Source organism: Mytilus californianus, unplaced genomic scaffold (assembly GCF_021869535.1).
Source record: "Mytilus californianus isolate M0D057914Y unplaced genomic scaffold, xbMytCali1.0.p SCAF_7, whole genome shotgun sequence".
NCBI lineage: Eukaryota > Metazoa > Mollusca > Bivalvia > Mytilida > Mytilidae > Mytilus > Mytilus californianus.
In genome coordinates, this window is record NW_026262723.1 from 46,000,230 (window position 1) to 46,013,634 (window position 13,405).

At 30.9% G+C, this 13,405-nt stretch overlaps 1 protein-coding gene across 2 annotated transcripts in view; it reads right to left on the reverse strand.

The window, feature by feature from the left end:
- Nucleotides 1-13,405, reverse strand: part of LOC127709123 (vitamin K-dependent gamma-carboxylase-like) — a 52,967-nt gene that overhangs the window by 28,808 nt on the left and 10,754 nt on the right. For both annotated transcript variants that reach the window (XM_052214474.1, XM_052214475.1), the window contains exons 5-11: nt 12,527-12,771; nt 9,036-9,142; nt 8,507-8,670; nt 5,661-5,842; nt 3,061-3,207; nt 2,246-2,377; nt 185-342 (exon numbers count right to left, since the gene is read on the reverse strand). In XM_052214474.1, coding sequence (XP_052070434.1) covers nt 185-342; nt 2,246-2,377; nt 3,061-3,207; nt 5,661-5,842; nt 8,507-8,670; nt 9,036-9,142; nt 12,527-12,771 — 1,135 coding nt within the window. The remainder of the gene's footprint in view (nt 1-184; nt 343-2,245; nt 2,378-3,060; nt 3,208-5,660; nt 5,843-8,506; nt 8,671-9,035; nt 9,143-12,526; nt 12,772-13,405) is intronic.

The following is a 13,405-nucleotide window of genomic DNA, read 5'->3' on the forward strand; positions in this document are numbered from 1 at the left end:
ATATTTGTCATACAAATGAATTGTTGAAAACAATACATGATCAAGCATCCACGAAAATGCAATTTTTTCTTAGTCCTTAATAGAAAGTACCCCAAAAAGTAAAAGTTATCAACAGTCTGTATTTCTGTTTAGTTTTATGTTTTGTAATGTTGAGAAAGAATAACAAAAACTAATATTTATTTACCTTTGTTGAAATCTTTGGTTCAGTGATTTCCAGATATCAAAGTAGAGTTCAATGTCCCCAAGATCATACTGTTTTAATCTATCAGCTAAACAGGTTCCATATTGTTTGACCATATCAGCATGAGCACTCCATCTGGAATGCCTTTCATTATTGAATGCCTAGAAATAAAACACACTAGAATTTTCAATTCAGAATTTCACATTTTCAATCAACTTTTGAACATACACAAATTTATTTTCATTAACATGAAAATTGTACTCCTCCTAAAAAAATGCCAGCATAACTATAACATGTGTCTTCTCAAGCTTTTGCACTAGTTTTAATTTACCTGGTGTTTACCGAGTGTTTATCTAACAAAATTTTCACCTGAATAGCCCACCATTAAAATATGTATTTCTCTTTTCTCTTTTAGTTAATATTTTTTTGTGTTTTTATCATATAAGTTAAGTCTATTTCCTACTTTCAAAAGATAATTAAACTCTTGCTGATTTTTTTTTTAGAAAACTTTATCTTTGTGTGGTATCAACAAGTATACAAATATGACAACTAAAACAAGTATGGTCTAAGAAAGGGGTGACAAATTAAACACATCTTATCTGTCAAGAGAGGTGAGAAATACGAAACACCTAATACCTTGTGTGATCTCAGAGAGGGGAAACAAATATAGCACACCATATGCCTGACATGATCTCAGACAAGAAAGACAAATATGGAACATCAAATACTGACATGTTACTCAAATGTTTTGTAGAGAAATAAATAAGACATATCTTATTCCTGGTGTGGTCTGAGAGAGACAAGGAATAAAACTATGGCCACTTACATTATGAGCTAGGAATTTTTAGTGTCATGGCTTTTAATTAACCTGTAACGTACAAGGGTAGGAACCGTAATTACATATATTAATAATTTAAGAATACATTAGATCTAAAATAGAGGATGATAACTTTGATTATTTACACTGCTGGCTTTCTTTTTATTAATACTAGAAAAAACCCGCGCGAGTGCGGCTAGAAGACTACTTGAAATGTTTATGGTGATACTCAGCTTGGGTTCAGGTTTCTCAAACTCTTTTTATGCACTGATCCAACCATTTCCACCTGCTTACAAAACGTAGACGGTAAGGAACCAGCTACGGAACTCTATTTGGGGTTTAATTAATTAAGCTACACTTATAGCAATTACCATATGAAGTTATAAAGTACATTACATACACTAACTATTTATTCTTATATAATACTTCAGACGATTGTCCACTCGGAGACAAACCAGCTAAAAAATCTTGGTCTACAAATTTAAAAGTATAGATAGATTTCCCGGGCATTACGTCAACTGAGCATGCACGAAAGCGTATAAGACACGGATCGATAACGATCTCCGAATGTGGATATTTTCTCAAAAATTGGTGTTTTCTGTGGAAAAAGATTGTTTCAAAGACAAATTTAGGAAGTACAATACACTACATTTATATGTCATATCACAAATATTTCCAACTTTGTATGGTTTCAGAGGAGTTGCGGTTCAAAGAAATCGGTCTCTTCCTTTAGTAGTATAGATGTTTTGTTTAGTTTGGCCTACAATATGGAAGATAACTCTTCCTTGCATCAGTATATCAAAAGTCTACTGTATTTGCATCAAACTAATGTACATAGGATTTTTTTCAAGTAACATTTTTGTCTCATTGTATGAGCCTTAGATGTGTTAGTTAAATTTTTTTACTGTGTTCATTATTCCTGTTTTATAGCTGTGTACAATGTATTTTATTAAACAGTGATATATTTGTGCAGGGTAGGTTCCATAGTAAATTGTCTACAGTGAAAATAACCAAAATTAGACAAGCACGAAAATTTCCTGATATATAATTATTATGAATATCTTTACTAGTAAAAGTGAGATTTTTTAATAATAACATCAGGCAATAAGTGTCAGTTATTGACATGTCATGTCCTGGGTTGTACAAATTAGGAAAGACTACTACTATTACTTACAAGAGCTTATCATGTCATGTCTTTCTATTTTTAAGTTTTGTATATGCAGTCTATTAAAAGTAATGAAACTTACATCAGGAGCTAAATATCCAACATCTCCTGTCTTTTTATCAACATATGTGATTCTTATGTGTTGTGTGTTCCATCTATGAACCATCATATCCCAGGAATACCCATACAATCCATTTGTCCAATTATTGTAACCCTAAACATATCAAATCATCAAACAACAAAGAATTATCAAATAGCAATACTGTCTCTTTAATAGTCATATAAAACATGTTTAATTGTTCTAAAAAAGGGTTTGATGTATTAAACCATGACATGAAATCTCTACATGCATTTTATTAAACCAAAATCAAAGGAACAGTGATAAATTCATGTTCTTCATCTCAAAGTAAAATTGATGCCTTTAACATAAAACAAGAGCTCACAAATCACTGCAAGTTCAAGATGGCCAATGGCAAATTTAGAGCTGAAATGTTTGTTCATTGAAAAAAAAATAATGAATCTCAGTTTTGCATTTTATCCATTAATTCAAGAAGAGCTGATTTCAAAACAAAAATGACCTTCTGATTCAAGGAAAGCTAAAAAAAAAATGATTTGTTTATTTGACCAGATTATGATTGATGTGTTTTGTGTATTTTACCTTGTAAGTATAATTAAAATGACTGAATACCTAAGTCGGTAAAGATAAGTTTACTAAATTTCTCATGTGTTTTAAACTTTGTTAGGAAACTGAGAGATAGACAAAGAGAACTGATTTGCAATGTTTTGTGTTCCTATTAAGTCTTAGCCTTGAAAAACCATACCAGTATAATAAGATTTGCTGAATAGCTATGCAACATGGCACAATGATTGTTAGATTTTATGTCATATGTTACTTACCTTAGTAAGTCCATGTGAAAATGGCAAGAAAAGCTGAGTTGCTATGTAAAGTAAAACAATGAATGTCCATATCTGATGGCCATAACCTGGTGCAGTAGGAGGAGGTTTCTTCGATGGTGGATCTTTTGACTTTGGCTCACTTTCTTTCTGTAATAAATGCAAAAAAATGTATATACAACATTCAACCACTTTTCTATTTTGCCCGAGGAAAACCTTTGGTCAGATGACATTAATATTTTTCTTAACAAAAATGATGTTAATCCCAAAAATACATAAGGGAGTATTTTCATTGGTCCCATTACGGCCCCTATTTCTAGCTCAATTTTCAAATTAGGATTTAATGGCCAATATCAAATTGTATCGTAGCTTTCTTTTTAGAGTCTTCAGAGTTCTTTTTATGGCATTATTATTGGCATAAATCTAATTTTCCACTAAATTCAATGAAAACATACAAATTTCAATAGGTTTTTGGGACCAAAACATATAGTGAATGCATGAACAACTTTTTTGTTTACATTATGTCTGCTATAACAAATGAACTATCTGACTTGAATATAAAGTTTGTGACGAATCATGCGCTCTGTGTTTTCTAGGCTTACCTGTGGTTGAAATCCAGAATATTTTGTCAACTGTCACAAAAATCTCTATTTCTAATCTCATCGGGGTGTAACTGACAAAGCTTAGTAAGAACAAGAGTGCACACACTGCCTACTTGATTGTATTTAAATTGAAAGTCTGTAATATGAAGGTGCAACTACAAGTATCACATACACTAATCATTATCAATGATCCATCATAATGAAGTCAAAGTCAGATAAATCATGCCAGACAAACATGTACACCTTACAATCATTCCATACACCAAATATTGTTGACTTATTTCTTATAGTATCTCATAAACTAACAAAACCATGAAAACTCAACATTGACCAATGAACCATGGAAATGAGGTCAAGGTCATATGAACCCTGCCAGACAGACATATACACCTAACAATCAATCCATACACCAAATATAGTTGACGTATTTCTTATAGTATCTGATAAACTGACAAAACAATGAAAACTTAACATTCACCAATGAACCATGAAAATAATGTCAAGGTCACATGACACCTGCCAGACAGACATGTACACCTTACAATCATTCCATAAACCAAATTACTTATAGTATTAGAAAATAAGACCAAACTACAATAAATTGCTTTGCCAAGCACATCTGGATACGACCACAGAGGTCCAACCCTGAACAGTTGGGGCAAAAATGGACACAATATTTGCGCTTGATACAGGTCTGAATTTGGATTGTAATTAAATATTTGACACAGAATAACTGTAGTCAAAGAACTTAGAAATGGTTATATGATTTGAATTTATATTCAATTTTTTGCTTTTGTGCAATACACTATGCTGTTGCGAATTGAACCCCCCCCCCCCCCCTTTTTTTTTGCAAAAAAAAAAAAAAAAATAATTGAAGAAATTTTCTTTTTATTTTCTAAAATCTGAAATTAGAAAAAATTGCCCCCCCCCCTTTTTAAAAAAAAAAAATCTTTCCCTCAAGATATGGTCAAATCTCAATTCAAATTTCCAATGGAGTTTGCAACCATAATTACCCATTTAAATACATCATAAAAGTCTTAAAATAGAAAATGAAATACATAATCATGGCTAAAATTAATATTCCTTAATTAGCATTTTTAATAGTAACTTCTAAAAATAAATTGACAGCTAATCACCTCAATACAATACAACATTTCTTTATACATCTAAAAGCAGTGTAAGGGAGGTAATCCAAACATAACATTGTACTTTTAAGTAATTGTCCATTAACCAGGAGACCCTTGTTTTCCCCCTTTTTTGCCCCTTATTCCTAAACAGTTTGAGCCATAACCCCCCAAAGCCAATCCAAACCATCCCTTTGTGGTATAAAAACTTGTGGTCTAATTTCAGAGAGATCCATACACCTTTCCACAAGTTATTGTCTAGAAACTAGAAAAATGATTATTTGGGCCCCTTTTTGGCTCCTAATTCCTAAACTGTTAGAACCATAATCCCCAAAATCTTCCTTTTGTGGTTATAAACCTTGTGTTTAAATTTCATAGATTTCTATTTACATATACTAAAGTTATTGCCTGGAAACCAAATGTCTTCGTACTACGCAGACGACGACGATGAAGTGATACCAATATACGACCGCAAAATTTTTTGCGGTCATATATAAACGCAACATTGTCCAATGAACCATTTAAATGAGGTCAAAGTCAGATGAAACCTGCCAGTTAAACATGTTCACCTTACAATCATTCCATTCACCAAATATTGTTAACCTATTGCTTACAGTATCTGAGATACTGACTTCATCTGTAAACTTAACCTTGATCACTGATACATGGAATGAGGTCAAGTTCAAGATAACCCTGTCTGACAGACATGTTTACATTACAAGGAAGTCATATACTAAATATAGTTATCCTATTACTCATAATAAGTGAAAAATTCACATGAAAAAAACTATAAACTATATTCATCTTGTTGAATTTTTCAAATTCATAAAATTATTGAAAACATTTCTATATTTATCAGTTTTAAGAATTTTATTACCTTTTTTCTATTATCTGGTTTTATATCTTCTTTACTATAGATACAATAACTACTGGTCTGTATCCCATCATCTGAAGGTAAAACAATCTTCATCCACTGTGGACATTTACTGAACAACAACCTTGGCCAATCAGCATAACAATATATCAACATGGTCGCTAACATGGTATATGAAAACATGCCTGTAAAAGAACTATTACTGTAAAAGAATTATATACATTAAAACTTGTATAACTTTGTGTAATGATTGTAGGACACTTAGAATATGAAATCTCAACTTAACAAAGTCTGTGAACAATTCAACGTTTTTTCCAACAAAAGCACTTGATAGGTTTCAAGGTAAAAATATATGTGGTAGGCTAGTTATGAGTTATCTCCCTTTATACGGCAATTTTTTTTTACTGTTATTGTAAACTTTATTTGTCTATCTATTTTTTGTTAAATAATATCTTTTTGTGATAAAATAAATAAAAAATAAGCAATTTTACAGTGAACTGTTAATTGTCTATCTAAAAAATCCAGTTGTAAATGTAGTGTTTAATTCTTTCAATTCTTTGTGAGTCATTGGGGTATATTATCAACTGTATATATTGTGAAAGTATAGTTTACCGTTATTTAAAGAAGAATATTGTGTGTTCCTGTTTTATTAAGTCAATGTTTAGTAGGCTTCAAGGATAAACATATTCTGTTTTCTGTTTTCAAATAGATTTAAAACCTGAATGGATGACATCTCACAGCAAACTTCTAACCATTCCCATAGGCTTCCCTAAGAGGAACTTCTTTCAAAGGCCACAGGAATGGTGTGAAATAATGGACATCACAGACAGATTAAAGGTAGATGGGGTCTAAAATTAATATAAATAATTTTCCAAATGTAGGTAAATCATGTTTTTTTTCAAACATATAGTAAAAAGTATGGGTCAGGAGACTTTTTTTCATGCTACAGATTGTGCAAAATTGTCAAATTTTGTTTAGATTATACATGGAAAAACCAATTTTGTGTGATGGAAAGAAAACTAAACGATATAATATGAGCAGATAGCTCTTATAATGTGAAAATAAAAAGAACAAGAATGTGTCCATAGTACACAGATGCCCCACTCGCACTATCATTTTTTATGTTCAGTGGACCATGAAATTGGGTCAAAACTCTAAATTTGGCATTAAATTTAGAAAGATCATATCATAGGGAACATGTGTACTAAGTTTCAAGTTGATTGGACTTCAACCTCATCAAAAACTTTAACCTAAAAACCTTAACCTGAATCGGGACAGACGAAAGAACGAACGAACGAACGAACGAACGAACTAATGGACAAAGGGACGCACAGACCAAAAAACATAATGCCCATAAATGGGGCATAAAAATTGGTGCAACTTGTTTTCTAGCTACAAAACAAATTGGGTAAATTTACCAAACATTCCTTTATAAAAGTTATCTGAGTTATCTCCCCTTACATGGCTAAGTTGAAAAAATTGAATCAAACAAAAATATTCTATATTTGTAAAACAGTCATAAAAATGAGATAAAACACATAATTTTCTTCTTTTAGATGAAAAATATTACAAATGAATTATATTATTCTCTCAAAATTTGCATATTTCATTACATACATAAACTTATTGTCTTTTCCTATCTTACAGTCAAAAAGGGCAGAAGACAAACACTCTTCTATAAATGGATTTTGAACAGCAACTTTTTTTTAATAGCTCAAAAAATTAATATAACTATTGAGTATTGCTTGTACCTACAGTATGTTGAGTCTGGTTTCTCATTTTCGAAAGACACTTTTGTTTGTATGTTGGATATTTTGTTCAGAAACTCCATAGTCCATATTGAACTTTGGTAAGAATTTTGGTAGGAAATTTTTGAGCTTTAATGACCCTTCAATATCAATGAAATGTAAAAATTAGGGCAGTGTGACTAAGCTTGAACTTAGAACTTAATATGTCAGTGAAAAGAAATCTGGGGCCTCATATAGCTGACTATATGGTAGGATTTTGCTCATTGTTGAAGGCTGTACAATAACCTATAGTTACTCAAATCCAAGTCTCATTGGCAATCATACAACATAGCCCTTTTTTTTTAGATTTAGAGTAACCTACTTTTGGTGATATGTGGGGATCTGAACTACCTTTATGTAAGAAATGTCTAAATTTATTAGATCTGCCTGAGGATGCAGATATAAGCAGATATATGCTCCAGGGTAATGCAACTAATGAAATAGTACAAGTTATAAACTACATAAAAACCATCTGCAATCCTGAATAGTAACAGCAATGAAATATCTGACAGTAAATTAACTAAATTGGCTAAATAGCACTAAATCTTGCCTCTTTGATTCATAACAATTGAGAAATAATATAGAGAACATCACCCCCAAAAACAATAAAATAAAAGGAAGTTTATTTGATGTCCATCAATAAGCTGTCAAATCTTTTTTGTGAGTATGACATGTATGAGGTCGATGTTAATTTGGCTGTTTGTCTAGTTTTTTTTTTAAGTATAATTGTGGAACTTGAATGATGTCAGTCAGATCATTTCATTACAACAAAATTAATATTTACATTTTCTAAAAGCTTTTAATAAGAAGTGAAAAAGAAAAGATTATCATTAATAATATGTTCATTTAATTTCTTTTATTTTTGACAAATTGCTGGGCCAAATGAGCACTTAAATGCCTTCTTATTTAACACATATGTATACCAATCTTTTCAAAATCAGCCTTTCATTCTTTGGAATGGAACACACTATACAACATTAAATGAATCACATCCCTCATAAAACATAAGTTTCTTATTTTGTTAGTTGTTGTTCAGTAAAAATAGAACTATCTTTAACATACCTATACTGAACATTTGGGAGTTCATGAAATGGAATGATCCAACAAAGAAAAATGCTAATGGTCTAGTCTTGTCAAAAAATAACAAAAATCCTGCAAACATGTCTAATATTAATCCTCCTAGGTGTACAATGTATAGATCTATCTGATCATCTGTCATTATTAATCTGAAATAAATAAAATTGCGATTTACAGAAAAGAATTTGAATGTGAAATTACTGAAAACTTAAGTTTATGTGACATTAACTCAATAATTTACTTTTGCTTAAGTCTGTGCTGGCTTCAAATCTCATATACCTCTATAGAAAAGTCAGAAAAATAAAAATATATTAATTTAGCCATTCCAAACAAACAAACAGTAACAGAAAATCCTAATTATTTAGAAGTAAAACAAAGCTTCAACTGACAGTAATTAATTAACCTGGTATAAATAAAAATATAAATGAGTCATAATGCTGGTGCTAAAATATTTGTAAATATCCTTTGATTTTTTTAAAATGTCCTTTATGTTGTAAATAAGGACTATAATTACCTGAATGGTTCAAATACCCATTTCTTGGACAAATTTGTCATGGAATACCCAAACATCCAGTCAAAATCTAACTTCTTGATTCCAGCATAAAAATATACAAGAAAAACCTACAATCAGAATACAAAGATTGAATAATTGATGGCTACCAAATGTACAGAGGTAAGCATTACATGCAAACATAGGATAATAATATGTTTATGAGATAAGAATTTAGCCTGCTCTTCAATACATCAACATGCTGAGTAGAAGTTTAACCTGAGAGTTCATACGGTAAAGGTCCTTGTGGTGACATCTTACTGCTTGGCCAAAATATTCTGAGCAGACCAGTCTTTCCAACTACATGTATTCCTGAATGCTTCCTGCTTTGCCAATAAGAAGTTAATACCATTCAATTTCAAACCAGTGACTTCTTGCACTCAAGTCAAAGATGATTCTACAAGGCCATTAGTATGTTCAGAAGTCAAGGAGTAATTGTTCAGCATTATATATGAATAAATACTGCTAAAAGATCGAGCTGATATTATAAACTGGTGTAAGTTTGTAAAAATTATCTTATTGTGTTTTTGTAAAATGCAGAGTATTGAGTACTGTCTTTTTTTAATCAAAAGCCATACTTCTGTAAGGGCTAACATTTACAATATCTACCAATGATCTACATATATTTTCATTACTGAATATTTCCTATGACCAAAGGACACCTGCATAATATAGTTGACTATTTAAAAGACAGAACCACTGTATTTAGTTACACTAGTAATACTATGTATAAAGACGAGTAGACTTATCAGGTGAACAAATATTAGGGACTTCACTGTAGTTAAACTTCAAAGTGTAAAAAAGCTGAATCATCACATTTAACTTCAAAGCAATTATCTATGTTGTGAGAAATATTTTTGAATTTTAAGTTTTAAATTCTAGTTTGAAACAAAGCAGGTTTCAATTGTCTTTGAATCATTTGAATTATGAGGAATGACATTTATTTTGAAATGAGATAAATATCATCAAAATCCTTCCTTAATAATAACATCCTTGTCACTGTAAAATCCTTTAAGAAATGACATGACAGCCATTACAGCAAACTTATTTGTAATAAATACTGTAGATTCATTATTAATCATGGGGTACCCATTCACCTAGATGCAGTGCAGGAAAAGCTCACAAAATGATATAGATATAAGAAGATGTGGTATGAGTGCCAATGTATGCCCACTTCTTGAAAAGTCCATGATTTGCAAATGATAAACACAATAATAATTCTGACAAATAAAAAACAAAACAAAAACAGCATTATATTGTAAACTGAATCTTTACTCATCAGGATGTAAAACACATGGTTTACTTATGTAAAAAGTATTGCAAAAGAAGCTCATGTTAATTTTAAGCATATTGAGGATAAAAATCAAACCAAATAAAAACACTAAAAACTGAAATAAAAGTAAAACTTCTTAATAGTTATGAAAAATTATATAAACAGAAATTTTAGAAAATAGATAATAGTAGTCCTGCAATAAAATTGAGGATAAGAAACATTTTCTTTGTATTGCAGGAAAAACTCAACCATCACACCAGCTTTTATTAAAAAATTGATTGAGGCAAAATGATGACATTAAAATGAAATTTATTCTCTGCCCATCAACACAAAAACCTGTAGAAAGCATAGGTTTATTTATAAAGCAGTCATTAGTACTAAGGGTAAGGGGACTCATAATTGAATAAACTATTATACTATATAAATACGTATTAATAAGTTTGTTTATTATAATTATACATGCTTTCTTCTTGTCATTTATATTTTGTTTGTTTTAGTCATAAATCATATAAGTTGATTTTCTTGGTAATATTTTTTCGTTAAATAATAAAGAATTCTCTAAATATGCTACCGAAATTTACCCAAAGGAACTGACTTTAAATAAATCAAATATTAACAGCAATAACTGCCTTTTCCTAGATTTATTTATTTTAGTTTTACACTAGAATCTCTGCACTGTCTTACGATGTTTATATATCACAGGTTCTTCCCTTTGCCCATGTCTGTCGTGAAGTTTTGGATTTCAATGAGCCTTATCTATGTATTTCTGATAAATTATTATGTCAGGGATTTCGTTACTACAAATTACTTAACACCTTTACTAAATTCTACCATAGATACAAAGATTTGGTTTGGAAGTTTGGCTGTACCTGTAGAAAACTTATTTCAAACGGAATAGCACATCCCAATTTTTATCATGAGGTTGTTTACTGAGCCTGGAAATTTAGATACGATCTGGGTATACTAATCAATCCTTTAAATGAACTTATTCTAAAATGTTACCAATTCAACACTGTAATTAGATCTATGAATATTGTTTTTGTATAAATATTGATTTTGTCATCAGTAAATTAAAACCATACTAAATATTATTGTTAAACACATATGCACATTCATTGTTCTTCAATCTGTAGACTATGTTTTGTCACGTTTTTCTCTGAGTGTTAATGACCTTTTAACACTAAATCCATTGGATGTTGGATGTGTACTGATTGATATTTTAGTCTTAGATACATGATTTTTTTATTTTGGTAATTATTGGTCAGTAACTGTGAGTACTCTGATCTGTACTTTGTGTCTTTTGTAATGGATGTATAAATACCCTTCCTTGTCCTGACTGTGTTTTTGTTAACTGTTTTTCTGGTTTGAATCGATCTGTTGAGTTAAGCCCTTTTCAACTGATTTTTATAGTTTGTTCTTACGTTGTCCTGTTACACCACTGTCCCAGGTTAGAAGGAGGGTTGGCGCCTTCAGCCATGTTTAACCCAGCCACATTCTTTATGTGCCTATCCCTAGTCAGGAGCCTGTAGTTCTGTGGTTGTCCTTGGTTCATGCCTGCCATATTTGTTTTTTGTAAATTGTTTTGTTATAAATTAGGCCATTAGTTTTCTCAATTGAATTGTTTTATATTTTTCATGTCAGGGCCTTTTATAGCCAACTATACAGTTTGGGTTTTTCTCATTGTTAACGGCTGTATGGTTGCCTATAATTGCTAACATCCACTTCATTTGAACTATGATGGATAGTTCATACCACATCTCCTTATTTCTATATTAAATGAACACAGAGTTGGAAGACTCCCCCATCACTATTTACTACCCTTTGGAAAGCAATGGGTATAATAAAATACAAATTTTCCATAGGTTTGTAAGATGAATTTGCCAAAACCACAAAGTCAAGTTTCCACAAAAATACAACTTTTTCTCAATCCAAGAAAATAAATTAATTCACAGGATAAAAACATTGGTTGATTGTTGCTCATTTAACATCCAGTGGCAAGTATTTCATACATATTCGGGATGATAAAAACACTGGAATGAAAAGAATAGATAAAGACTTTATAAGTTTGAATAACTTGTGTCTCATCCATTTTGCATATTTAAGCAAATAAAATATGTTTAAACTAGATAAAGACAATTTTATAACACATTTACATAGCACATATCTAATCTATTGGCATTACCTGAAATCTAAATACTGTATAGTTCCATAGAGGAACATGACTATTTCTGCAACTCTTCCATAACAAACCATCAACAGACCAGTAACGGTTAGCATCACAGAGGAAAAACATGACAGATATCAAACCATAAAGATAAGAATGATTGTTCCATGATGTCTTGTCTAGTAAGAATATGTACCAGTAAGGCACCATAAATAAAATACAGCTCAGACGATATAAAAATCCTATCATTATACCAAAGGCACCTGTGAATAAAGCAAAAACATATTTTGTATATACAAATTTTAATTTAAGTCATGGTCATAGTACAATGGTAATTATAGGTTTCTATACTGTAACTGTCCCTGAATTGTATCTTGACCAGAGTTGTCATTCCACCAATGGATGTTTGTCCCCTGTTTGAACTGTTACAGAATATACAGGCCATATAAAAACAAAACCCCAAAACACAAACAAATCAAAAACAAACATCTGCAACATACATATGTAACGTCTTTTAACTTTTTGTGTTATTGAGTTACTGTATCACTGACTTATACTCAAGTTTCTTTTATTCATAAACATCCAACAACAGAACAACCCAAATAATTCAGTCCCTCTCTGTATTGATTGCTCCTAATTGTCAAGGCTTGTACTTTCTATGAATTAAAATACAGGTCACAAATCCCATGAATCTTGGGATATTGGTGCCCTCTGGGAGAAAAGGCAAATCAGCTAGCATGTCCATTTTATCGAGAAAGGTAAATCCCAAGCTTATTCTGAATGATTTATTGACGTATTTTCATTGATTGGGCATTCAGGCATAAATGGATTATTATGGCCAGGAAATTGTCATTTCAGAAGTATTTTGGGTAATATTTTCAAAAGTATACACCAAAT